We start from the raw sequence: 26,603 nt of genomic DNA, 5'->3' as shown, positions 1-26,603 counted from the left end.
AAACAGTAGAAGGTGTGAGTAGGACGCACCCCCCCACCCCCACCCCCACCCCCACCAGCCTGTGGCAGATGGAGATGGCCACCCGGCCGCCTGGAGCTAGAAGGTAAGGGGACAGGGTGATCGAAGAACGAGGCCCGCAGGTTCTGGGGGTCTGCACGGCAGCCCCGCGTGGGCTGCTGAGACAAATACCACACAGCCGTGTAGGCAAACTACTCAGCCTCGAGCCTCAGGCTCCTCAGTGTGACAAATAAGCGTAACGGCGCCGGCCTCCCAGGGTGGTCCTAAGGATGGGATGAGAGAATGCAGGTAAAGAACTCTGCACAGCACTTGGCTTTGACAGAGCAGGCCCCAGAGGGTAGCCACGTTTTAGCGGGGATCGTGGCGGGCTTGTTCTCGCTTGGTTCACATTTAGAATCTGAAGTAGCGTGAGGCCACAGGGGGTTCAGGAGAGCCGTTAGAATTTAATTCCTACCACACGTGGGCCCTTGCTGGAATTTACCGACGCAGGGCCTCTAATCCCACCAAGGCTCTGCAAAGTAGGTATAACTGTCCCCGCTTTACAGTCCAGACCTCCAAAGAGGCTCCAGGAAGTCAGACAACTCGCCCCGGGCCACAGCCACCCATCTCAAAGGTGAGGGTCTGGAAGAGGCAAATAACCAGGTGAGAGGAAAATTTTAAAACTACTGTTATGAAGAGTGGTGGAGGAACACAGGGAGCAGGGGAATTAGGATAATCTGCAAATCGGGGTAAAGGACTAAGAACAGCGGCAGCGAGGTTTCCCGAACAAGTAAAACACCCTGTTGCTAATACACAAATGATTATGTTTAATAACTAAATACTCTGGTATGTATTAGAAGAAAGTACTTTCCCCAGTAAACTCCGTATTTCAGATACAGTCACTCAGGCTTCCATCCCAGGAGCTAAGAGCAGGGATAACCCACCCCACACAGACCACGTGGGCACAGCCATGGCCTTTGGGCCTGCCCGGAAGTATTTCCAACCTTCTGGAACGGGACCCTCCCCTGAAGTCTTCTCAAAGGCGGATACGGATCGCTCGTATGGATTCTCTGCACGCTGCTGAAGATTCGTTTGAGAATTCGTGCCACTGCCTTGGAAGCAGAACCTAACCAACACTGTTGCTCACCTGGGGGCGGGCTCATCTAGGGGGGCTCCTGCCCGTGCTGTGGGGGGTACGAGGCATCATTTTGGGAGACGACATCAAGGAGGCCGTTTAACACGGAACATCAGGTTAGGAGCATCCCTGGCTTCTTTTTCTCGGCTTTGTGATGAGCAGCTACTCCTGACTCAACGCCTGCACGTAACAGGGCCTCACTCCTCTACGATCCCAGGTTTGAAAAGAATCTCTCCTCTTTCTGGGTGGAGCCCTGCATCTGCCAGGTCACAGACAGGATTAGGATTGGCTGCGCAAATGAACTGATCTTGCAGGGATATTTGCAGATTTGAGCACTAAATGTAGCCTCACGAGCCAAGTTTACATTGCTACTGTAAGCGGAAACTGCTCCTTTGATCGAGCACTTTGTCTGGACCGGAATCTAGGACAAGAATCGACGGCTCTCTGCTGACCTCAACAACTCAGACTGTTTGGAACATTATGAGGAAATCGTTAAAAGACCTGATGAAAGGTCTTCAAGCACCCTCTCACCCCACATGGCAGAAATGCGAGTGGCCAGAAACCAAGGAACTCCAGCATCTGGAGATACTAACGGCTTCTTCAAAGTCTCCCGGACCATTTAAGAATCCACGCTCAGTACTGGGGAGCCTGGGTGGCTGGTTAAGTATCCGACTTCGGCTCAGGTCATGATGTCACAGTTTGTGAGTTCGAGCGCCGCGGTGGGCTGTGCTCATGGCTCAGGGTCTGGAACTTGCTTCAGATTCTGTAGCTCCCTCTCTCTGCCCCTCCCCCACTCGCACTCTCTCTCAAAAATAAACATTAAAAAAAAAAAAAGAGGAATCCATGCTCAGTATCAAATTCAGAGGCATCAGTTAAGCCCTTTTCTTCTTTCCTACACATGGGTCAGGATTCTTGGTGCTGGCCATGTCAAACTAAAAAATCTTTTTAGTGCAGGATCCCACCTTCATCTTCAACTTGGTAAAATGAAGCAGCTAGCTGTCCCTCTAGGACGGCTGGTTCATTTAGTTTGCTCTTCACATTAAGGAACTTATTTTCAGGGATGTAAAATACCTACTGTGACATAAATTAAGTAGAATGTTTTCACTGTTCTAGCAGTCTGATTCTGACAAATGACACTCTCTTATTTACAGTAGTGGTAATAGGTCTTGGGGCTCCAGCCCCTGGGGACCACCACTGCACCTGTGTTTGGACAGCAGGGGGTGGCACCAGGGCACTAAGCCTCTAGGTCAAGAAAGGCTTCTACTGAAATGTTTCCTAACCCAAACTGTCTTAGAGCAGGGATCCCAAGTTGCCTTACACGTTCCAAACACTCCAAATGCAGGGGCTCGTGGCCTTACCTACTCCAAATGCGGGGGAGGGGGGCGGGAAGGGGGTCCCGCTCCCCCAGGGCAGGGTCAGCACACACTTCCAGCTTTGCAAACCACGTGGTCTCTGCTGTAACTACTCAGCTCTGCCACCAGAGCAGAAAAGCTGCCCCAGACCACGCTTAACAGAAGGAGCAGGGCTGTGCTCCAGGAAGACTTTATTTACAAAACAGGGAGTGGGCTGGATCAGGCCACCACGCAGCTGCTTGAGGGGTTTGGGGCAAGAGGGCATCACTGGCAGGCAGCATTCTCTTCTACCTTGACTCCCTGACAGTTCCCGACCTGGACTAAGGACAAAGGGGGAAGTGCAGGGAGCATCCCCCACCCAAGTGTCTCCCTTAAAGCACATTTGCAAAGAATGGCCACAAAGCCCTTTCGAAAGGAAAGATCCTGTTTTTGAAATTCCAACGAAGTCCTCAGTAATACAAATGCTCTTCTCAACCCTGAATTTTTTCCTTTTGGGGAATTCTAGTGTACCTTTTCCCCAACCAGGAGAAACTGATGCGGGATTAAATTACTCCCACTGGGGATAATTAGAAGGGGAGAGAGACAGGGGACTGGGAAGAGAAAAGGCAGATAAAGCAGAAGATACAGCCAGAATTCAAGTTTTGAGAAGAGAGAAAGAAGAGACGTGCAAATAAATAAATGCTGGCCTCGGAACAGCACACTGCTTTTTCTGTAGTTTTGAAAGAGCTGGGATAAAAGAGACTCACCTCCTGTATTTGGCATGCGAACATCCCAAGCAAAGCTAAAATATACGTGTGTGTGTGTATAAAACAAACAAGTAGATATAAACACGTCTATGATATATAATCAACCCCCATGTTGGAAAAGGGATTGGAGAAACAGCTCTCTGTACAATCTGGATTACGTTTCCTCTAAGCCTTTTCTATCTGTCAGTAACCAAGTGAGGAAGCCACCAAAGCAGAAGTCACAAACTTAGAAAGACACTGAATATTTTGATGGGGGAAGAGACCCGGAAAACCCAACAACCCTGACAAAGTAAAAGGAACGTCCGAGTGTTTCACTGAAGTTCTCAGGAAGGGATGGGGTGGGATTCTGAAGTTTCCAGGAAGAGATGATAAACAGAAACCATTTGCTGTTATACTCAAGATGTATAAAAAGTGCTTCAACAATTCTGTTTAGTGTGCGATTTCATTTTCATCAGCTTAGATATATTTAAGGATTTTCCACAGACTCACCTGCAACTCTGTATCCCCCTTACTTTGCTTTTATGTTTCTCACACCCGCCAAGGTGTCAAGGACCCCAAAAGGCCCGATGGGAGGCAGATTTCCTGCCACTTCAGATACTAACCTGTATCAGGACGTATGTAGCCTGGTATCTCGTACAGAACAACTGTAAAATGCCAAAGCTTAGAGAATACTTTTAGGGAGAAAGATCTAAAAGTGAGATACTATTGACTGCAAATTAAGAAATAACTCTTTAAAAATTTCAGTGATGACCTCTGTCATCTTCCTGCCTCCCTGACCACCATCAGCCTTAAGGGGCCAACAGACCGAAGGCTTTCAGGAATTCTGTCACTCTGGACAGCCAGCCGAAGACATGGCCACACAGACGCAGGGCTGTGCACAGTGAAGGGACGGGCTTCCTAATATCATGGTTTCAGAATCCAGTAACTTTATTCTTTTCACGCCCTCTCCCTGCCCCAAATACCAGTCTAAACCGCTCGATCCGCACCGCAGTGGTCTTCGCCGTGCTCCCCGAGTCTCAGAGCTTTCTTACGTGGTGTCCGGGTCACTACTTACGCCAGCGCTGCAGCTCTTTGGATAAACAGAGAGAAGCCGTAAGAAGCCAGGAGGCCACTCCCGAGGACAGTTTCTGTCTCTTGCCTGTGCAGATCACTCCACACATTTAGAAATAAAGTCTTAGGCGCCATCGGGAGCTTCTGCTCCGCTTTCTTCAGAGATCTGAAAAACCACCTCGGGTATCAACCAACTGAGCCCTTTCAGACAGGTAAACCTTTCCGGGGAGGCCTTTTCCCTGGAAAAGCAGCTGAGGGCTGGGGGGTCTCCGCATGCGCAGGGCTGACCAGGAGGAACCTCCTCTTCCCTGTGAGTGTGTGACACCCCACCTACCAGCCCCCTACCAGCCCCCCACCAGCGGGCAGGCGTCCGGCTGCCGCTTGACCTGCTCTCCGGCCTCCTAGGCACCAACTGCGTGAAAACCTCCAATGAGAGTCAAGTGCTGGTATTTTAGAAGTCCTACCGACCATTTGTGAATGCTACTGGGGTTCACAGTCATCTTGTACTTTTACACCCCAAGTTTTCAGAAAGGGTCTGGGCTCTTTTTTAATTGTGGAAAACTGCTGGGCTCTTTGGATATCCTCCTATATAGAATGTCTTTAAAAAGTTTTTACTTATAAAAATGTATTTTTATAAAGCAGTACTGTAAAAAAAATGAGAGAAGTTAACCTGAACTGAAAAGAGAGGTGGAGTTCAGACGCTGTCCTCCTGGTGAAGGCCTGAGGCAGGCTGAAATCAACTAGAAGGATGCTTGTGTTCTCAATGTGGAAAGTAACGTTAACTAAGACTCCTGTGACCCGCACACACCAGACTGACCGCCGTATTGTTTCTCCTTCTCTCTTGGGGTATAAACTGTTTGGTTTCAATGCTGAAAGGCAGTTCTCAGGTGGGAATTAAGAAGGGCGCCGATCTGGCAGGCAAACAGCTTTAAGGACAAAGCCCAAGACCAGCAGATCTCCAGGGAGAACCTAACACGGGAGCACAGGAGCAATCATGTAAAGTCTAGTCCAATCTTATAAAGGTCATTATAACTAAAACCCATAATAAAAAAAACCCCAGAGCCTCAGGCAGTGGCTCAGTCACTGGGCCGTGTCAGATAACGCAAAACTGTAAAACAAAAACAAAAACAAAGTAATTCGGAGAATCCCCCCGGAGGTCCAGGTAATGGGACGAGGCCTGTGATTTTAGGCTCAAAGTATCAAAAAGCTTACTCAGATGCCTGAAACTCCAGCTGCACCAGAGGACGAAGTACCCCGCGAAGAGCATGGTGACGCCCCCAACTCCACTCCTCACGGTGGTGCTGCACCTGACCCAGCCTGTGTGGAGAGAAACACGTCTGGTTGCCATGGTGAACTGGAACTAGGGGGCCGCGACCTGCCGGATATTCAAGTTATCCCAGTGGGCCTGGGCCATGGGATTGAAGTCACAGAATCCTCGCCAACACCACACGGGTATTTTTTTTTAAACAGACGAAAAGGCCCAAAGGTGGAAGACCTTAATTTTAACAAGTTGAGTTACTCTTGTTTTGGGAGTTTGGTCGGAATCTCGAGTGGGCAGGTTAACACACCTGGTGAACTTGAGGTGTTGAGCCCTCCTGGCTTTGGGACGATCCAGGCGAGCGGGGGAGAAATGGCGGGGGGGTGGCCAGGGGAGACATCACAAACAGGAAAGCTGGCCCGTAATGGCAGCCGCTCTCCTACTGGCTTTGACGTCAGACTCCACGGTGAAAACAGACCGACCAAGGGAAGGGGGCCTACACGTTTGTCTCTTTTTCTCTTTTCCTTAGCCTTGCTGTAACCATCAGGGCTAAAGTAAGAGAAACTTCTCCAAATGCTTGGAACCAGCAACAAAACCCAACAGTCAATGACTCCAGCTCACCTTTCTGGACAGCTCCCAAGAGCCTCATCAGAGACAAGCTGGAGGGCGTAAGTCTGGTCGGGGGTCCCAAACTCCTGAGAGCAGTCGAGCTTCTTTCCAACAAAGGAACTACGGTTCCAAACAGAAGTCACTGTGACAGTTCATCTAGATTCAGTCTCTTTCCCGATCCTCAGTGCCCGGGGTTCCCAGGGCCAGGCTGAGGGGAGGGTCTCTAAACAGCCGGATTACTGTGTACGGGGCTGCAGCGAACTAAGTGCTGAAAGTCAAGGCGGTTTATTCCCCGAAAGAGGTTCTGCAAAAGGCTGAGGGAGGCCCTGGGATCAGGATCTAGCTACATTTTTGGTCTGATGAATATACCCTGCAGCCCTTCCATGTGCATGTGCTTAAATGAACTGTCTACGTTTTCTACCACTTGCAATGTTTTAGCAGAAGGCAGGACTTTCTACCATGATACTAACTACTGCTACTCCTCACTATATCTACTAGGGTCAACACGTGTGCTGACAGCAACATGTTCTGTCATGTTAACAGCAAACAGTTCTGTTCAACATGTGAATAACTCATGTAAAACCAGAAAGGAGGGTTTATGCTCTCCATTTACATCTTTCCTGCACCTGTTTTTCTGTTTAAAGATAGGCGGGGAATCTCTACTATTGCTGGTTCTCTGCTCTTGGTTTGGCTCAGTGGGAGAAAGGGTAAACAAGGGAATATTTACAACAAGTTTAGCAGATGTGGTAAAAGTTGCTGCGGAGGTAAACATGCTAACCACATGATCATATTAAGTGAGACAAACCAGACTGGCTTTCAAGAAATTACCCAGAAAATTATTTCACAAGGTGAAGATTAGTCTCTTGAAAGAACAAAGCAGGACACAACCCATTCTTCTTGGAAAAAGTTTGAAAAGAGACGGGAAGAGGCAGTTCTGTGACAACTGCAATTGTAAAACCACTTCCCCTGCCGTGTCAGGAACGGGGCGGCCCCTCCACTCTGTCCCCTCTCCAGGAACGGGGCGGCCCCTCCACTCTGTCCCCTCTCCAGCCAGTAGCCCATTTCCTCCACTAAGGGTTCGGTCAAACTTGTGTGAATGACATCAGTTCGGGCCCTGGGCTGGGATACAAAAGCAGCCCGAGGTCCAGGAGAGGCCAGCTCAGAACCCACGGAGGTGGTGAAGAGTTTCTTTAGTGTCGTCCTTCCCGTCGTCCAGGGGCCCCGGGTTCTGATCTATACCCCTCTTGGCCTGGCTCCACTGCCATCTCTAGACACTGTCCTGGACCCACTGCCAGTGTAGACATCCTTATTATCCCAAACCCAGTGACAGCGGCTCCACTCTCTAACATAAATGCTGGAACCATCCCTGGTACCTCTAACATTTCCTATCACCCCTCTGACCTGGCTGGAATTCCAGACCTGTGACCTGACTCCCCCCCACCCCCTCCAGTCTCTGGCTGTTGTCACATGTCCCCTCACATGGCCGCCTCTGGCTATTAGAAGATCTAATCCTGACGTGTCATATTCCTGCTCTGCTCTGATCCTAACTATTCTGAGCCCCTTTGTCACATGTGTCCCATCTCAAACAGGTCACTCGGACACCCTATTGGCGGAAACACTGTTTAAAGATGAGAGAAGAGGCTTACGAAGTTGTTTCTGGGTCTCCGAAAACCCATGACCCTATCAGGTTTCCCTATTTTACTTTCTGCTATCCCCACCGGCCAATTTCTAGGAACTGTTTTATTCAAACCTCCTCCTCCCTCCCCCACCATCTGTTTGCCAACACCCCCTACAGGGTCTGAGTGCCCCCCTCCCCGCTGCCAGTGGCCTTCCCAACACCTGCAGTACTCTTAACTTTGGAAACGTTTGGAAATCTGATTCTTAGATCTGACTTCAGAATCAGTCTTTAGGGATGAGGTCTAAGAATCTTTAATCCTATATGGGATCATCAGGTTGTCCTGATTTGGGCCTAGAGCTCTTTAACTCTCAGTCCCAGAAGCCAAGGCACAGACATCTGGCCAGGGCTCAGCCAAGCACCCCAGCGAAGTGCTCACAAGGCTTTCCTTTGAACAAAGGAAACCAATTCCAGTTTCTTTGCTGAGGACTGTCAGCCACTTGTCCTTGCTCAGTCTCCCGAGATTTGAATCTTGAACTTCTAAAGTCTATTTTCTCTAATGCTGGGAAAACTACTTTTTTGGGGTAGTAACTCCGTGAAAATCCTTCTCACTAAACCTCACAAGACGGCTCAGCATCTAATGCTGCCGAGCTCCATAAGTAAGCCTACTTCTCGTTCCTGACTTACAGAAACCCGACTCAGCCGCGTCCTCAGAGCCACCAGTCTGCTCAAGCTAGTGACGGTACTGTAGACCGGGACCAATACGAGGGAACAAAACAGCTCCTCACCACTCTTCTGGAGAAACTCTTGTTGACAAAAACCTTGTATTTTTTCCCCCATATTCAATCTCACAAGCAAGCCAGGTGGTCCGATTAGTCACTGTATGTAGCCCTTACCTTATTCTTATCACTATATTCTTGGGACCCACTAAAATGAGCATGTCAACGGATAACTTACATCAAAACTGACACCGACCACTAACTGCCCCGAATAGTAAGCCCAGTGCACAGTACGAAGACCAGGGGTAGATAAGTCAGATGGATCCAGACTTGAATTCCGACCACCACTCACTGGATGAACATGGGCAAGTCACTTGAGATGTCTGGGGTCATGGGGCACCCGAGTGGCTCAGGCCATGATCTCATGGTCGTGAGCTGGAGCCCCGCATCAGCCATGCTCAGTGCGGAGCCTGCTTGAGTTTCTCTCTCTCCCTCTCCCTCTTTCTCAACGTAATAGATAAATAAATAAAAGATGTCCGGGGCTCAGGTTCTTCGCCCATAAAAGACGGTGGGACGGGGACGTCACTGACAGTCACCTGAGTTGTCATGAGGGTTGAATGAGGTAGTCATGTACCTAGCAGAGGCTGATCCAGTCACCATCTGACCAATGTCAGTCTCCTCCCCTTTCCCTCTAAAATGAGAAGTGGGCGCACCAGAGACTCTCCTCAGCACTGTAAGAGACAGCACGGGAACTAGAGAAGTCCTACTTGCCAGAGAGATTTGCCACGGGCTGTGCGCGTGCCTACGTGATGCCAACCACAAGGAAGTAGAGACAGCTGACCGACCCCCGTGTTTCTGGTTCTGGTGCACTTTCTGCAACACGGTTTGGTGGAAAGGGTGAAACCTGGTCTGAAGAGACTGTGTTCTCCTGGCAGCTCTACCGTTTACAGCAACCTGACCTTGGACAAGTCACATGTTCTCTCTGTGTCTGTTTTATCACCTGCAAAGCAGAGATACAGATCACTGCCCACCTCTCAGAGTGGCGGGGCCATAGTAAGAAAATGGATGGAAGAGGCACTCTGAGATCAACAAACTCAGACGTTAATATCATTTCTGTACTAACATGGAAAAGGGGCTTGCGAGCACAGCTTTGGCCTCGAGACAAGACTACAACTTTGTAGAGAGCGCCTGATGTTAGGCGTGTTTGTACAGCGGGTGGAAGAAAATTGTAGCTTTAGCTAGCACTACGCTTCACTTGATATACTTCCGCTTTGAAACCTTTAGAAAGGAATAATGACCATACAAAAGAAAATGCTTTTTCACACCGGACAACCTGGGGTTTGGTGAATACGTAATAATTTCCAAAATATACCACAGAGGGAAAACACGTCTCTAGGAAGAGGTTACAGGATTTTCAGGTGCAAAGGTATTCTGACTTGCTACCCAACCTAAAAGCACCAATGAATACTACACACACACACACACACACACACACACACACACACACACCCCAGAGATGGATGCTACGTTAAACTAACTGTGCTGCCATGGGCGCCTGGGTGGCTCAGTCAGTTGACCATCTGACTCTTGGTTTTGGCTCGGGTCATGATATGGTTTTTGAGTTCGAGCCTCACATTAGGCTTCGAATGGGTGGTGCGGAGCCTGCTTGGGATTCTCTTTCTCCGCCCCTCCCCCTCTCACTCTGTCTCTCTCAAAAACAAATCAACTTAAAAAAATTAAAATAAAAAAACGAACTATGCTTCTAGAAAACCTTGAAAGAAAAAAATCTAAAGCTCTCCGATGAGGAAAATGAAGAAACATTACATATTGTAATTAGAGAGGCAGTCCGATAACTAAAAGTAAGGTTCTGCAGGAAGAAGTGAGGATCCCCGAAATGCCAGAATTTCCTGGCTCTGTGGGGCCACTTAACCCATTCCGGGCACGGGCAAGGAGCCTCTGGACAGCTTCTGAGGAGACCCCCTCACAGTCCTCTCTCCTTCCCTAACCTCTCACCCAGTCTCTCAAGACAGTTTGAATCCCTGCCCCATATCCACTGGCCATGCCCCCGCCCAGTGGGGAAACTCGAGTCATCAATGCCACCAGCCAGCCTGGCCTAGTCCGTCAACTCTGGGTGCAGGGGAAGGGAGAGTGGTAAAGCACTCTGGAGCAAGAATGAGTGTTTTCAGAACCACGATTGAGTCTGGCATACTGGAACGCCTGGGTACCAGTCAGCTGAGAGAAAGCAGGAGTGTTCTGAATCTGATTAAGGCAAAAGGCACAGAGCTGTTCGGAGGGGCTGGAGGGTCCTTGAAAACGAGCACGCTTACCTTGTGAGAGTCTCTCCCCCTGGGGACTGATGAGCTGAGGCTTCTGGGCCACTGCATTCCAATACTGGGGCTTCCCCGGCAACACCCCCAGTCCAAGATAACCAGGATAGAGCTCTGGAAACCACTCCAGGCCCAGGGAGCTTGAGAGGCCCTTCCTGCCAGCAACGCCCACCTGACTGAAGGGGCTGTCAGAGGCGTGGAGCAGGACTGAATGTGAAGGCTGCTGGCACCCAGGTCGTGACGCCTGGGGCCCACAGCCTGGTCCGTGCGGCAGAGGAGCTCGCTCACTACGCTCTGTGAACACCTTCACATCAGGGACTCGGTGAGGACTGCAGGCTGCTGCTTTCTCTTCTTGAAAAACTCGGACAGCCAGAGAGGCCAGATTTTGATTATACAACTGTGATACAGAAAGTAGCTCACCGCAAGTCGTCTCCCTTGGAGTGAACGAATTTAAATCGGGACCTTCGTCTCGACATTTCTTCTCTGTGGCCGAATCACCACCACTGAAGTTCTTTGCCCGTTCCTGCGTGTCTGTCACAGATACACTTTTCTCTGCATTTCCTGTGCTCCCACGTGCCTCCACTCCAAGGTCAAGTCCTTCTCCTTGGTTCTCCCTGACGTGGATTTCACCTAATGGGCTAACTTTAAAATTTAAAAATTGTGATTCCATTCTCTTTTCTTGAATCTCAGGGTCTCTAACATCACTAGAGACTTCTGAGAGGTGGTCCCTGGCCTTCGACTCTGTCTCATTGCTTGACAAGGACGTTCTTACTCTTTCAATCCCATGATGGAGATTCATGGGAGAACTACGATAATCACCATTAGCTGTACCTACTAACTTTACTAGAAGCTTCTGTCTTGGGGGATCAATTTTGTCCAATCTTAAATCAGGAGAAGTGGTCTGTACATCACTGGGTAAGGCTGAAGGTTTTCTATCTTGATTTGATGAAGAAGGTTCTACTGGGCCAAGAGGTAAAGATGCTTTGGTTTCTGAAAGCTTACTTCTACTCTCCCCTGATGGAGGCAAATCTTTGGGAAGTTCTTTGTTAGGAGTGGTATTTTGTGATGCATAAAACTGAGCCTTGGTTTCTCCCTGGAAAGCAACCTTTGGTTCAGTATCTTTTAGCATTTTGAGGGAGCACCGAACTCGATTCTTGAGGTATTCATCTGCCTTTGTGTTACTTGCTCTTTCTAAACCAACGGCTGGTAGTGGAAAAGACTTCACTGTCCGTTCTGGTTTGTCCTTTACCAACTTGGTATTTCTTTTTTCACTCCTGGTCTCTAACTCTCTCTCTGTAGTGTTATTTAAATCTGTGATTGGTCTTTTCCTGCTTGTAGCATGTGGGCGTGTAGCTAGCTTGGACTGACAAGCTTTGTGATCAGCAGGTACAGTCGGCCTTATCATCTTACAGTGTGGCAAGTGGGATTTTAATCGTTTAAATGGCTTCTTACAGTAAGGACACACTTCCATCCTGGCAGAGTATCACTCTCTTATTCCTGAAAAAGATAAACGGGAGATTATGAGGGGCACATAGTTTGTAAAGTAAATACTAATATTTCATTTACATGTGTACTTTTCATTTGGAAGAACCCAGGTCAAAGGAAATTGTTAAAAAAAATGTTTTCGGGGCGCCTGGGTGGCTCAGTCGGTTAAGCAGCCGACTTCGGCTCAGGTCACGATCTCGTGGTCCGTGAGTTCGAGCCCCGCGTCGGGCTCTGTGCTGACAGCTCAGAGCCTGGAGCCTGTTTCAGATTCTGTGTCTCCCTCTCTCTGACCCTCCCCCGTTCATGCTCTGTCTCTCTCTGTCTCAAAAATAAATAAACGTTTAAAAAAAAAAATGTTTTCATTTTCTTACAGAAATAGGAAACAGAAGACATAGTTGGTTTTAAGATAAATACTCCTGGCTCCATTTATGCTTGGCATTATACATTTCTTAAAGTCTTCTAGCAACCAATCATCAGTAAAAGACAATCAAAGAGGTTTTACATCCCTAACTAGTAGCTGAGAAAAGCTAAAAGACTTAAACCTAATAAATAACGGTTACTGGAAGAAAAAGTTGTCCAAACTAGCAGTCAGATTAAAATGTTTGCTATTTAAAGTTACAGCAAGTCAACTGGGTATTGCACGAGTATAAAAAAATTGTTTGAAGCCCTTAAATATACCACTTAAGGAAAGAATGGTGAATTCAGGCCAAGATCTGAAGGCTGTTGACTAGAGTCATGTTTTCCAAGTGGTATATGGAAGATCCAGAGAGGTGCAAGAAGAAAATATTAGAACTTCCAGGCTTTCAGCATGAGAAATGAAGCTGTACTAATACTTCCCATATTAGTAAAACACATGTACACCCATACACACATATATAAAAGTATATGGGCGTGCCTGGTTCGCTCAGTCGGTTGAGCATCCTACTCTTGATTTCAGCTCAGGTCACGATCCCACGTTTGTGGGACTGAGCCCCATGCTGGGCTTCATGGTGAGCGTGGAGCCTGCTTAAGATTCTCTCTCTCACTCTCTCTGTCCCTCTCCTGCTCACACTCATGTGCACGCACTCTCTCAAAAAAAAGTGTGTGCGATGCACTAACATATAGGTGGAGGAAACATGGTCCCCAGTTTTTCATTCACGGTTTGTAGCGTATGGACTGCCAGCAAATTCATTTAGTTTGAAACCTTTGTGATATTCATACCAGGTAAGAACATGAAAAAAAAGTAATACCACGTATCACTTGTACCTCTTTGAGCACCGTGCTGGGCATATGGTATTTGTTGAATGAATTTTTTCTCTAAATGTCAACATGCAAACGCTATCATAAATCACTGTGACTGAATACCTTCTAACTACTACTTAAGTCAAAGAGTGACACTGAAACCATTTACAAGATAAACAGACATAATCCTGGCCATTTAGGATCCTATGTAAACTCAGGCAAAACAAAACTGTTTCTGATTACAGTAATCATTCTGACTTTGGAGGTACCCCTCTGACAATATAATCAAACTTTTGAGCCGTTGACTTATAAAAATAGCCACAATTGGAGCCAGTCCACGGGCCTTAGGCTAATAACTTCAGAAGAGGCTTGGGACCTCTTAGACGTGTCTGCCCCTACAGTACTCCGCCACACTCAGTCCTACTGGGAAGATCCTGCACCCTCTCGTGGTAACGTCTTACCGTGGGTGCCTAAATACTTTCTTACAGGCGGTTCCCCAGAAGGATGCTAATTTTGTGGTTGTTTCTTTTGGATCTCCATGCCTCACGATCGCAGCTCCTGGGTCTGGCGAAAGAAACTCGATTTTAATTATCAGCCAGCGCAAGACACAAACGGAAAAGTAACTCGACAGCACACTCAGTGAATGAATGTGGTGCGGCACTGAACCGAGTACAGCCAACTCGCAGCGCAGGTCTCTCTCCGTGTTCCGGAAACCAGACAGTTAAAGTAGCGCACGCCGGTCGGGCGCAGGGCCGGTCGGACTTGTGCCAACCGCCCCCACCCCCACCCCACTCCACCCCTGAGCCGCGGTACCTGGCCCGCCCTCCTCCCAGCTCCGGCACTCTTTCCGGAAGCCGAGCCGCCGCTTCCCGCGGAGTGGGCGGGGGCCGTGGGGAAGCTAGCGGCTTCGGGCCGGCCTCCACTGCAGCCTCAGCCGGAGCCGCAGGGACGCGGAGGAGGTTCATCCTGAGGCCCCGGAAGCCCGCCCACGGCTGGCCCGCCACCCGATCGACTCCCCTCTCTCCTCGGGAAGCCCCCTCCCCTGACCCCCAGACACAGGGCGTGGGCACTAGGACAAAGCCCGACCCGCCGCAATTAGCCCAGAGCAGCGTCCTTACCTAACCAGGTGTGAAAGTCCCGGAAGCCCCCGCGACAAGCCCCCCAGCGCAGCCCTCCAGCAGCTTCCCAACTCCCTGTCGGGGACCCGCCGCAGGCCGTCTGCGCCACTGCCTGATGCTTCTCAGCTATGTTTCTACAAAACTGTTAGCTCATAGGTGCTTAACTTAAGTACCTGTATCGTATTATTATGAAATAATTTAAATTAATTTAAACCTGGCTTGACTTATATGCCGTCACTTTTCGGCTGCGAACAGGCGAAAGCTCGGGCCGCCTTCTCATGAGGTCCTCTCTCCCAGAAGCTCCTAGGCGCTCCTCCCCACTCGGAGCCCGCCTCTTCCCGTGGGCGGGGTTACCGGTCGGCGCGGCCGCCGTCGCGCCACTGCGCAGTCTCGAGAGGGCGGTACCACGGCGGCTGCGACATGGGGGGGCGCGGAGCAGACGCCGGAAGTAGCGGTGGTACGGGTCCCACCGAGGGGTACTCACCGCCGGCAGCGTCCACCCGCGCCGCGGCGAGAGCCAAGGCCCGAGGGGGTGGGCGTGGCGGCCGCCGGAACACAACACCCTCTGTTCCCTCAGCTCGCGGAGCGGCGCCGCGTCGCTCCCCTCCACCGGCTGCCATGAGCGAGCGCCTCCGCCCCAGGTGAGACCGCAGGGACCTCCTTCCTTCCCAGCCCCTCTCTGGGGGCTGGGGCCGAGGGAGCACGCGAAGCGGGGGTCCGAGCAAGCGTGGGCCCTGTGGGTCTCCATCTGGGCGCCCTACGGCCCCGGGGAGGGGAGAGAAGGATGCGCGAGTGGTCGGGTACCTGGTCTCTGAGGTGCTGGAGGAGTGACTCGCCAGGGTCCATGTGTCCCCCCAACCCCGTCTTTTTCCCTCTTGTATTTCCCTACTTGGAATGCAGTCTGAACGGTCCCGGAAGAGAGACAGTGGCCCTGAAGCTTCCCTGTCCTAAATTTAGGAGGGTGGGGGGATGGGAGGAATGTCTGATCTTTGAGAGGGAGCCCCTAGGACGTCTTTGAGGGACCGAGGCTGGGAGCTGCCGTCTCCCCAAGGTCAGAAAGGATGGGGTTTAGCTCTGCAGTGGGGAAGGGTTGGGATAGATACTAGAATTTGTGCCCCCGGACGGTTGTGAACATAGGGCAGATGACCAAAGTGGCTTATAGCATAAACAGGCAGGATTCTAAACTGTTTGGACGCGGAGCCGTTTGACTCCGAAGGCGGGAGGTAGGATTATATGGCGATGCTCTACTTTCCACTGAACCTTGACCTCAGGACCTGGGTTTTGACCTAGGGGTGCTATGCTTGCTTGACGTGTACAGAATAGAGTCCCGATCAAACTGCAATTTCTTTGTCTTTCTTTCCTCCTTCTTACGCCCTGTAAGACAGTTGGGGAGGAGAAAGTTGGGATTGGGAACCCCAGATGAAGCGGAGCAGTTTTCCTTCAGATCAGAAAAACCCCTTTGTGGAAAACCTAGAGATCACCAAGTCCTACACTTTCATTTTTCTGATAGGGAAACCTTCAGGGAGCTCAGCAGGTTTACCCCAGTCTTTCCAGGTTCGCTGCTCTTTTCATTACTTCACAGTACTTTCAGTGAAGCTCGGCTGAGGCCAATAGGATTGCCTCGGTAGGTTATGCTGGATGTTTTCTCGTTCTGTGTTTTCATTGGCTCTGATCGTACTGGGCAGTCTTTCCACGAGGATCCTGCTCTGGGGGATGGTCAGTTCAGGGATTAAGATTCTGGAAAGCATCTTGAGGTTGTTTGGTCTAATAGTGAGAATCTAGGGTCGCCCATACTTCTGCACTGGGTTATTGATTTGGGTACACAGTGAGTGGGGCACAAAGCCTGCTTGTATAGAGAACAAGAATGGTCTAAATTTGAAACTAGGGGCCCGATGACCAACTTGCTGTTGGAATTAGAAACATAGGCTCCTGTGATGTCTCATATCTGGAAAAGCCTCAGTATTTCCTGCAGAAAGATTCCCTTTATCCATTGTTGTATGCAGATTTAAATGTGCTTATACTGGTAGCCGATTTCTTTTACCTGGTACACAAATAATCTCAGCCCGTTTATACTGCTGGCTTCGTTGCCATAAAAGAAACCATTTGACTTGGACAGGGGTTTCTTACCTCCTTGTCACCCCATGTTTCATGTACCAATTCCTCCAGCTCCCGCTATCATAATATCTCCCAAGTCCAGTTTCTGGATGAAGCGTTGGTCTGAGATGGTGGTTTTTCAGACTGTTATAAAATACACTGGGATAGCCATTGAGGGTGGGTGTAGGTCAAGAAAACCCCCACTTTAACCAAAACAGGTCCTTTGTCTCGTATATATTGAGGTATTTTTGCCAACAGAAAGAAAGGGTTCTGTTACTTAAAAAAAAAAAAAAAAGTTTGAAAAACACTAGTTTCCATACTCAAGATTCCTCCTCCTCCTCCTGCTGCTGCTTCTTTTTAAAGTTTGTTTGTTTATTTTGAGAGAGGGGGAAAGATAGAGAATCTCAAGCAGGCTCTGGACTAGCAGAGCAGAGCCTGAAGTGATGCAGGACTCAGACTCCCCAACTGTGAGATCATGACCTGAGCCGAAATCAAGCCTCAGGCACTTAACCGACTGAGCCACCCAGGCGCCCCTCTTGAGATTTCTTCTCTGCTCAGTCTCTAGGAGATGGCAGGAAGATTGGAAAGAAATGAGATGATGGACAGTGGTACAGTCGGCCGTCCTTAGAAGTAACAGATGCTAAACAACAATCTGTAGCTAGATGCCTGGGGAGAATATAATCAATTATATGGTAACTGCTAAAATTATAACCTGGTCTGTGGCATTAATGTAGAAAGCTATAATCTGACTGTGTGGCTAGGGCTGAACATGAAGCTATAATCTTGGCAATTATTAACGATTTTGTTGAAAGAAGACTGTTCCAAGGACGGAATCTGCATGGAGCCTAGAAAAAGGAGAATGAAAAACAGCAGGGCTCATTCTTAATCGAGTATCATCCAGAGGAGAGGGCCCCCGGCACGAGATCGTTCCGTTCTGGTACCTTGAGAAAGCAGCTGATCATGAGGCAGGGATATTTTCATGCGACTTTCCCAGAGTTTAGTTGAAATCCGCAAAACCAGCCCATCCTCTTTGTTCCTACGCTCTTTTTGCTTTGCAACCTCCTTGACGTTCGTTTTCTTGTCCCTGGAAAGATACGGTCTGGATTATAAGTGAGGAAATGAGAAAGTTTGGGTCGGGCTCAGAAGTGCTTAGAGTGGCCCAGTCACCTGCTGGCACATTAATAAGAGTTTGGGGACCAGCATACTGTCATTTGGTGAGTTTCCCAGCGGTGTCAACTGGCCTTCCATCAGACCTTGCCCTGTAACTGTAGCTCTTTTCCAGAACAAATTCTCTGGTCATAGCAGGACGAAGATAGTAATTTCTTGGTTCAAATCTATGGTAATAGCACATCCATTTAAATTAGTTTTAAGCCTGCTTTTCACCTCGTTTTTAACCTGCGAATACTTCAAAGTAACATGCAGATAAGATCTAATGTCCTGAGAGAAAGTTAGGGAGCAGGAATGATGGTCTTAGAAGCAGTTGAGTCTGGGAATGAGGTAAATGGTGCAGCCCTTTGCTGGTTGGTTAATGCTTTATCAGCACCACACACTCACAGTTTATCATTCCACGCCTAGATCTGTATTTATTCATAAAGTTAGATGTATTCAGAGTACAGGAATTTTGCAGAATACGGGAACTTGAGCTCGGGGTGGTACCTTAAATTTTCTCCAATATCAAGACTTCAGCTCAAAACCTTAGGATTACGGACGGGCCTGCCATGGTTTGCCGCACTGCCCGCGTAGAAAATGTATGGCCGTACGAGATGCCACGTGCTCAAGTTCAGTACTTGCGCAAAAGCTGTTTTTCCTCCAGCTATGGGAATGTGAATCTTTAAGAATTTTCATGATAATACATTGTGCTGTTTCGTATCAATGGCCTCTTGCCAACACTGTCCATTGGCATTTTCTGCGGTGATGGGAATGTCCTCTGTCTGTGCTGTCCAGTACAGTGACCGCTAGCTACCTGTGGCCTTTGAACACTGAGAATATAGCTAGTGTGACTAAGGAACTGGATAGTAAATTAAATTTAATTTAACTATATGTTATAATAACGTATAATCATAATATAACGATAGCTAGTGGCTCCTGTCCTGGACAGCACAATTCCAGGCAATTCGACTTAAAATAATACCTCCTTTAATTTATCTCTAACTTCTGCCTTCTAAACTGGGATTTAGAAGTCCTTCTAGAAGCACTTAATTCTTGCATAGAATACATACAAACTTTGTTGCACATCTGAGAACACTGGGGTAAAGGTGTGATTTTTTTCTTTAAACCTGAGAATTCTGAGCAGCCTGGGTTCCAGACTCAAAGTAACAATCTGGTGAAGTAACGTGTCATAATACTAGGGATGCTGTAGAGAGAATAATGGAGTTAATGTGTCCAAGAGCAGCCTTTCTAATGAATGTCGGGAAAAATGATCTAATACTTTAGAGGGCATTGAGCTTTTGTTTCATGTGATGATTGGGGGGAAGTCAGGGATGAGAGAAAACTGCACATCAAAGGCTATATGAACCTTTAATGATCCTCCTGCGTAGCACCCCAGTTTTATTAGGATTTTAGGGGTATGTGGGCAACGACAGCCGCTCCTGTCTTCCATGTTGTCCTATGGGAGGAGTAGGATTAGGTAACTTGAAACTGTGATTTCAGGAAACGTCGAAGGACCATAACCTTGATTAGGTGGAATTTGGAAGCTTAGTCATTAGCATCACCCTACTTTTATTTATTCCCAGTAGGCATTTAAAGTTGCCAAGCTTCTTTTTAGAAATCAGTTGTACTAATTTAAGCTCACCCCTGCTGCTGCTATTTTGTATTTTTACTCTTTGTGCCCAACGGTAGTGTACTTTCAACTTTTTACTTATTGGGGTAGCATGCGAATTCTGTTTACTCAGGTGAGAGGGCAGATTTGTTGTGATTTACGATTTTAAGTGTCCAAAAGATCAACTGTCGGATTTTTTTTTTTTTCTCATAACTTGATTTCAGGAAAAGGAGAAGGAATGGCAATGAAGAAGACCACCATCTTCCCCCCCAGACCAAAAGGAGTAGTAGAAACCCTGTCTTTCATGAGTCCTGGGACACAGAGGTAGGAAGTGTGGTCAGAGTGTCTGCCGTTTCCATTGCTTGAACAAAGTCTAAATAACCCAGTTTCTTTGTGTGATTAAAATTATTCTTTGAATAAATAAAAGTCATTTTATTTGAGTGTAGTGGTTTCAACTTTTTTTTTTTTTTTTTTTTTTGAGTCACGGCCCCTTTGAGGAAACCGTGCACCCTTTCTCCATTGAAGAGTGTATATGCACATACTAATATGTACACAGAGCACAAAATTTGTTACGAGTGTCATAGACCTTTGAAAATTCATCTTTGAGCTGTCTGGTTGATATTTGAGAAACCAACTATTTTCTAAGTTTCTAAGCCATTAATCATCCTTAAGGCAAGTATCTTGCTTTCATTCACATGAAATTCATGTTTAATTTTATTCATGAGAAACTATGTAAGCATTCAGAATATGCCATGTGTGTGTATGCAAAATACTATTTTTAAGTGTTACTACTTTTCTTTAAAGTTTATTTATTTATTTTGAGAGAGAGAAAGAGAGCGGGGAGGGGCAGAGAGAGAGGGGGAGAGAATCCCAAGCAGACTCCGCACTGTCAGCACAGAGCCCGATGCAGGGCTCACACTCACAAACTGTGAGATCATGATCTGAGCCAAAATCAAGAGTCGGATGCTTAACCGACTGTGGACACTGTGCCACCCAGGCGCCCCTGAGTGTTATTCCTTTTTTATCGTGTTCTAAAAGGACTCCTGTGGGAGGCAGGGTGGTGGGGAGAGAGAGGCGTGAGGGGGAAAGAGCTCCCGAAGTTTTGGTTTCCCAACAAGAGAGCTCCATTCTGCATACCACAGGGAGCATTTTGGTGCAGTTGAAAGGCTGCTCTGCAGAGGGAAAGGAGGGCAGCTAGCATTTAAGTGACGCCTCTGTTAACTTACACACTGGAAAATTGTGACCCTTGAGTTGTCACCCTGACGAGAAGCTCCTCCCCAGCACAGATCCCTAAGCCTTAGCCTTATAACTTAAAGCAGAGCTCTGCGTATCACAGTTTTTGTACCACCGAAATAATTTGTACTTTAAACAGTCCTTGATAATAGGATTTGACCTACATCCGGTCCTTACCAGAAATCCAAAGGAGCTCTCCCAAGGGGGGAAAGCCAGTTAACTCTCACATAGGTCCTACACGACTAGGAGCAGTTAGTTCATGAACAAGTGTGGGTGGGATCTTTGTGTATGGGGATGTGAGTTTCTGTGACTTCTCTCCCCCTTTTAAAAATCCTCTGCTATGCTTTCTTTCCTTTTTCTTATGTTTTTAAAAATGATTCGCAGAAAAGTAATTGAGCTTTTGTGTAAGGCGATACCTGGAGGGGGCAAGTGAAGCAGAGCTTAGAGAGGCTCCCACGAGCATCCAGTGATGAAACTGTGACAGTTGACTTTCCATCATTCTTTTGGATTAGGAGTCTGTTAAAAGAGCACGCAGTGAGTGCTTTCACTGTATCTATCCACTTCAGTGTTTCTTTCCTTGCGTCTGTGTGCACATCCTGCTGAGTGAGGTTTGTTAGCTCAAAGGTACAGTCGGTCTGACTGTATTGATCATTTGCCCTGTATTTACAGTCGTGATGCCTGAGAATAGGAATATAAGTTGTCATTAAAAACAAAAGGAAACGCTCTGATCTCCTATTTTCACTAAGACTCTTAGTATTTTTGTATTGCTTTGTTTTAATTGCTGTTCGTAGAAAATGATCTTTCTTCCCTTTCGAAAACCTGGGCATTGGTATCACGGAGGCAATGTGTTGTTACTCAACCTCTTGGTTCATGTGCCTTGTTCTTACTTGTTCAAAGACATGGAGTGGATAAACTACTCTGTAATCATTGGTCTGAAAGATGGACCAGCTTGCCTTTGTTATAATTAACAGTCAGTACAGGTACTTTTTATTTTTCACGGTAATCTAAGCTCCCTGGTAGACCTCGCATGGAGGGTTCTGACCATTCCTTCCAGTCCTGCCGACCCAGCAGTTACCGGCTCTCTGCGTGGGTGGCCGCTTGTGCTCTGCTTCTCGGGGGGGGGGGGAGATTAACAAGTAATGAGGCTGAGTCAACCTAGGGAGGGCTAGAGAAGCAAAAAGCGGGGGGGGGGGGGGGGACACCTTTAAAATGGAAAGTTAAGCCGTAAATAATTGATTGGATCATCACCACTGGAATAGATTGTTATGTTTATAGCACAAGAATATCAAGTTTAGGGGCACTTGGCTGCTTTTTGACAATCGTGTATAAAAAGGAAAATAAAAAAATGATTCATTAGTGGATTATTTTTGTTATTTCATATAGTCACGTATTAATGAAAATGTTATCTTTTAATTCTAAGGTTGGGCCAGTGAGGTAAGTTTTCTTAAGACTAACTCAGTGAAGAGAAACCGTTTCTTGTGTTTTTCCTGAAATACTTAAGTAATTTTAGAGTTCTTTTTCTTGTGACTTGAAGAGCTTTTATATGGAAGGAGTTTACTTTTTTTTTTAATGTTTGTTTTGTGAAAGAGCACGAGAGCATGAGTGGGGGAGGGGGAGGGGGAGAGAGAGAGAGAGAGCGTGCGTGCGTGCATGAGTGAGAGAAAGAACCCAAAGCAGGCTCTACGCTGTCAGCTCAGAGCCTGACGCGAGGCCTGAACTCACGAACCATGAGATCATGACCTGAGCCAAACTCAAGAGTAGGATGCTCATTTAAAAAAAAACAAAGAAGGGAGGGAGGAAGGGAGGAAGGGTGAGGGGGAAAAGAAAAGAAAAAAACGGGCGCCTGGGTGGCTCAGTTGGTTAAGCATCTGACTTGGGCTCAGGTCATGATTTTGCGGTTTGTGGGTTCGAGCCCCATGTCGGGCTCTATTGTCAGCACGGAGCCTGGAGCCTGCTTTGGATCCTTTGTCCCCCTCTCTCTGCCCACCCCCACCCCCCTTGCGCATGTACGCTCACTCTCTCTCTCTCTCTCACTCAAAAAAATGAACATTAAAAATATTTTTAAAAAGTCGGATGCTTAGCCAGCTGAGCCACCCAGGCACCTCGGAGTTTGCTTTAATTCTAAGAGAGAATTAAAGTTTTTTATAATTAATTTTCAGAAGTTCTGTTTTTCTCCTAATGTAATCATATTGCCCAGTACCGGGAAATAAGATGTGAGGTGTTTGAATTATGTATGCCAGAAGTAAATCACAGCTACTTCTGTAAAGTAAAGATAGTATACACCTCTCTTCCTAGATACTGTGAAGGTGAAGAATGTGGACTGACTTGCCTGATTAGTTCTGTAAAGAGAAACTTTTAGTCTACTTGTCCATTTTCTTCCTGTCATTTTTGTAGGTGCTATCTCTGCTTCACAGATGGGAAAATTGGGGCACAGAAAAAAGAAAGTGGTTTGCCCGGAGATACACAACTAGTAAGAGGCAGGGTCGATGATTCCAGAGCTTGGCTGGTGAGCTCCTTGCTCCTAACCATGGTACGTGCCGTGTCACAGAATACCGGACGGAAGTTCTGAGAGATTTTGCTAAATATATCCAGAGGCAGCTTAGGTCCTAGACTTCTCTCAAATCACAGGAACAAGAAGAATATTTTTCCTCCTCCTGTCTTTTAGCTGGAAAATACTTTTCCAGGTTAATGCTGTGATACAGTATTAGCGTGAAAGCAATTTTAGATCTCTAGTTAGAAAAAGTGAAGAACGGGAATCTACTCCCAAAACCAAGAGCACACTGTATGTTACCAACTTGATGATAAATTATATTAAAAAAGCTAGATCAGATGGACCTACATCATCAACCTGATAATAAATAGCTCTTTCAAAACCTAAAAAAATATAAAAAAATACTAAAGAAAAAGTGAAGAAATCGGGGTCTAATAGTCTTTTCAAAATTCTAATTGGTGTTTGAAACAAAGACCTTAAATTTTAACTCCAGCGACTTAGATTTAATGACTTGTGGGCCTGAGGATACGATTAAAAAAAATTTTTTTTTTAATCTTTATATTATTTTTGAGAGAGAGATAGAACGTGAATGGGGGAGGGACAGAGACAGAGGGAGACACAGAATCTGAAGCAGGCTCCAGGCTCTGAGCTGTCAGCACAGAGCCCGACGCGGGGCTTAAACCCGCAAACTGTGAGATCATGACCTGAGCTGAAGTCAGAAGCTTAACCAACTGAGCCACCCAGGCGCCCCTTGAGGATACTATTTTAAAATTGATATATAGTTTACTGATATGGGAACAAATTTTTTTGTAACACCATGCTAGATGAATTGTTTTAGTTAATGTAGAAGTCAGGTTCATTTTTCTGTTCATTGAGTGAAAAGTGAAATCATTTGTCAATTTGTGTCTTCCTATTGGGTCCCGTGGAAAGGCAGTGACATTCCCTGATCTTGGACAATTATTTGGATGGGTAAAAACTAGCTACATTTAAATTTGTTCTCTTAGGGGCTGGCCTTTTTGGTTTGAATTTTATCTTAATTTGTAGTAATGCTTTTTGGTTTCAGTTTCAATATCTTTATTTACAAATTACCTCAGACGTTTCCACATAAATCTGGCTTCGGTTACATAGGATATAAAAGGTGCTGCTACCTGAGTAAAGAGAAGCAGTACATCTTTTAAATGCAAAGACCTAGGTTTGTGGGTTTAAAAAAAAATTTTTCTTTCAATGTTTATCTGAGAGATGGAGAGAGACAGAGCATGAGCAGGGGAGGGGCAGAGAGAGAGGGAGACACAGAATCCGAAGCGGGCTCCAGGCTCTGAGCCGTCAGCACAGAGCCCGATGCGGGGCTCGAATTCACGAACAGTGGGTGAGATCATGACCTGAGCCGAAGTCAGACACCCAACCGAGCCACCCAGGTGCCTCAGTTTGTGGGTTTTTTAAAAAATATCTTTAACTTACCGAGATCATTTTAATTTTTAGATCACTATAAAGTGTAACAAGCAGAGAGAGAAAATGTGGAAGAAAAACGAAGTGGCTTACTTTGAGCAGCCTCTGTCCTTTTGCGGGGGGGGGGGGGGTCTCTATTAGAAAGGGTAAGTTTTCATGTCATAACTCTAAAATCCCAGGGATGCTCTTGGAGTGCAGAGATGTGACAAAAAGTAACCAGGGGAACCCATGTGTCATTACAATTAGGATTCTTTCAATCCATTTATCTGAACTGATAAGAATTAGTTGAATATTAGGTTATCTTTTTTAGTAGTGTGACGTTAGAGGACAGTGGGATTCTTTAGTGTAATTTTTTAAAAAGTATCTGAAGTTTCTTAGTTTTGCCCATTCTCATCTTCAGTCTGTTGTAGGGTAGCAGGTGCACCCTTAGAGATGGAAGGGTTTGGGTGAAACTTAGGTGTGTGTGGTGTTTAAAATCCTGTAGCAAATGAACTCTGAAATTCTAAGACAGTCCATTTAAAATGGAGTAACAAGCCTTTCAAAAGTTAGTCTGATTTTTAGCATACATTTTAAGACACTTTGCCTCTGGTTTAAGTCCTTGGAGTGTTTGTAATACATCATGTCAGCTCACAGCACAAAAAGCTGCAGCAAGTGGTTTCTTACTGACATTGAAGGCCAAGTTTGTTAAGTAATGAGACTACATACACACGTTTTTCTATAGGTCAGGATTATTTTTTGGCCTGTTTAAATTTAAACAAAATGAAGTGATAGATTAATGGAACATTTTAGTCAGGAAGGAACTTAAAACATCTGCTGTGGTCCAACTTCATTTTATAAAGGAAACTGAGACACAGAAAGGACATGCTACCTGTTGAGCGGCACAGAAGAGTGACCACCTGCATTTTCTTTCCTTGCATAGTTAGAAAGTGGTTTTAATTAGCCTGCTGAATTCATTTGGAATCTTATGGTCTCGCTGATAGTAGCAGACTTGGAGCTCTCTTAAAACATTGGGCACTTGGGAAACAGAAGTTTCCATTAGATGCTCTGATAGACTTGGCTAGGGTGCCTCCCTCCAGATTCTGCAGTGGAGTTAGAATGCACTCCATCATGACCCAGGAAGGGAGTGTGTGTGCAGTGAGCAGGAGTCCTTTGGTCTTTTGAGGCTCACATAAATTTAAAGGCAGCAGTGAATGGGGAGATGGAGGTGATGGGAAGCTGGGGGCTGAAAGAAAAAAAAATATGTAGTTAGTCTGCTTTTCTAATTTAGAAGAGAAAGCAGGGTTTGCCTTGGCTTAGTCGGTTAAGCGTCCAGCTTCGGCTCAGGTCATGATCTCCTAGTTTGTGGGTTCAAGCCCGGCAAGGGGCTCTGCACTAACAACGTGGAACCTGCTTGGGATTCTCCCCATCTCTACCCCTGCCCCACTCAAGCTTGCGTTGTCTTTCTCTCGAAAGAAAGAAAGAGAAAGCATGCAGCTCTAAATAATAGATAGGCACAAATATTCTGGTTCTCTCTTTATGAAGCAGAGAGGCTCAGTAATTAATATTCCTGCTGGAGGGCTTTCTAAAGATTATTAGCAGGAACAGTCTTCAGAGTTGTTTTGTTTCTACCATAGGTATACATGGGTGAGCTCTGAAACTGACTTCACCTGCTGGGAAGATGGAACCTAGGGGTAGGACGAGCTGAGGGGCCAAGAGTTCTTGACTCTCCGCTTTATCATTTGTGCCCCGGGGACTGAGAAAATGAGCTTAACATTCCTGTCCTGTGTCAGGATTTATACTCTTCCTTTCTGCAGAGGGAAGTGTCCCTCTGCCTTTCTGTGTCTGCTCTACCTCCTGAAAGCCACCCTCCCGCCCACTATGCCTCCCTTCTCTGCGTCTCTCTAGTGTCGTCTCACCCCCCGTCCTCTCATGAGCCCACGAAGGTGCCTTTCCTTGCAGATCTCCTCGCT

At 46.9% G+C, this 26,603-nt stretch overlaps 2 protein-coding genes across 17 annotated transcripts in view; one reads left to right on the top strand and one right to left on the bottom strand.

Annotated features, from left to right (window-relative positions):
- Window positions 1–4,133: 4,133 nt before the first annotated feature.
- On the bottom strand, window positions 4,134–17,687 carry CE1H17orf80 (chromosome E1 C17orf80 homolog). 7 transcript variants are annotated; one of them, XR_006211468.1, is made up of 7 exons: window positions 17,668–17,687; window positions 13,976–14,078; window positions 10,809–12,305; window positions 6,160–6,267; window positions 5,493–5,597; window positions 4,951–5,249; window positions 4,134–4,299 (listed from the first exon to the last, which is right to left on the bottom strand). XR_006211468.1 is itself a non-coding variant. In XM_042967685.1 (6 exons), exons 3-6 carry the CDS (start codon window positions 12,277–12,279, stop codon window positions 4,277–4,279), a joined length of 1,707 nt encoding a protein of 568 aa, XP_042823619.1. In that variant the 5' UTR covers window positions 12,280–12,305; window positions 13,976–14,078; window positions 14,633–14,781; the 3' UTR covers window positions 4,134–4,276. The 7 variants fall into 7 exon arrangements, 2 of the variants coding, with proteins under 2 accessions (XP_042823619.1, XP_042823621.1); XR_006211466.1 differs by lacking the exon at window positions 17,668–17,687 and adding an exon at window positions 14,847–14,954; XR_006211465.1 differs by lacking the exon at window positions 17,668–17,687 and adding an exon at window positions 14,633–14,783.
- The window catches only part of FAM104A (family with sequence similarity 104 member A), a 16,945-nt gene continuing 5,305 nt past the window's right edge, over window positions 14,964–26,603 (top strand). For 2 of the 10 annotated variants that reach the window (XM_015536297.2, XM_015536293.2), the window contains exons 1-2: window positions 14,964–15,273; window positions 19,709–19,808. In XM_015536297.2, the coding sequence (XP_015391783.2) occupies window positions 15,053–15,273; window positions 19,709–19,808 (321 nt within the window). In that variant the 5' untranslated portion in view covers window positions 14,964–15,052. The other 8 variants (XM_042967688.1, XM_042967689.1, XM_042967692.1 and 5 more) reach the window with 8 other exon arrangements.

This window comes from Panthera tigris, chromosome E1, assembly GCF_018350195.1.
Source record: "Panthera tigris isolate Pti1 chromosome E1, P.tigris_Pti1_mat1.1, whole genome shotgun sequence".
NCBI lineage: Eukaryota > Metazoa > Chordata > Mammalia > Carnivora > Felidae > Panthera > Panthera tigris.
Note: the sequence above shows the minus strand (reverse complement) of the source record. Positions and strands in the feature narration are given on the sequence as shown.

Bases quoted from the DNA above. Each gene is read 5' to 3' on its own strand.
- CE1H17orf80 (XM_042967685.1), bottom strand. From the start codon at position 12,279: ATGGAAGTGTGTCCTTACTGTAAGAAGCCATTTAAACGATTAAAATCC. The intron at 6,268-10,808 runs GTAAGCGTGCTC...TTGGAACCGTAG, and splicing joins GGGGGAGAGACTCTCACAAG to TTCCTTTGTTGGAAAGAAGC. The intron at 4,300-5,492 runs GTAAGCTTTTTG...GTTTATCCAAAG, and splicing joins CTGGAGTTTCAGGCATCTGA to AGCTGCAGCGCTGGCGTAAG.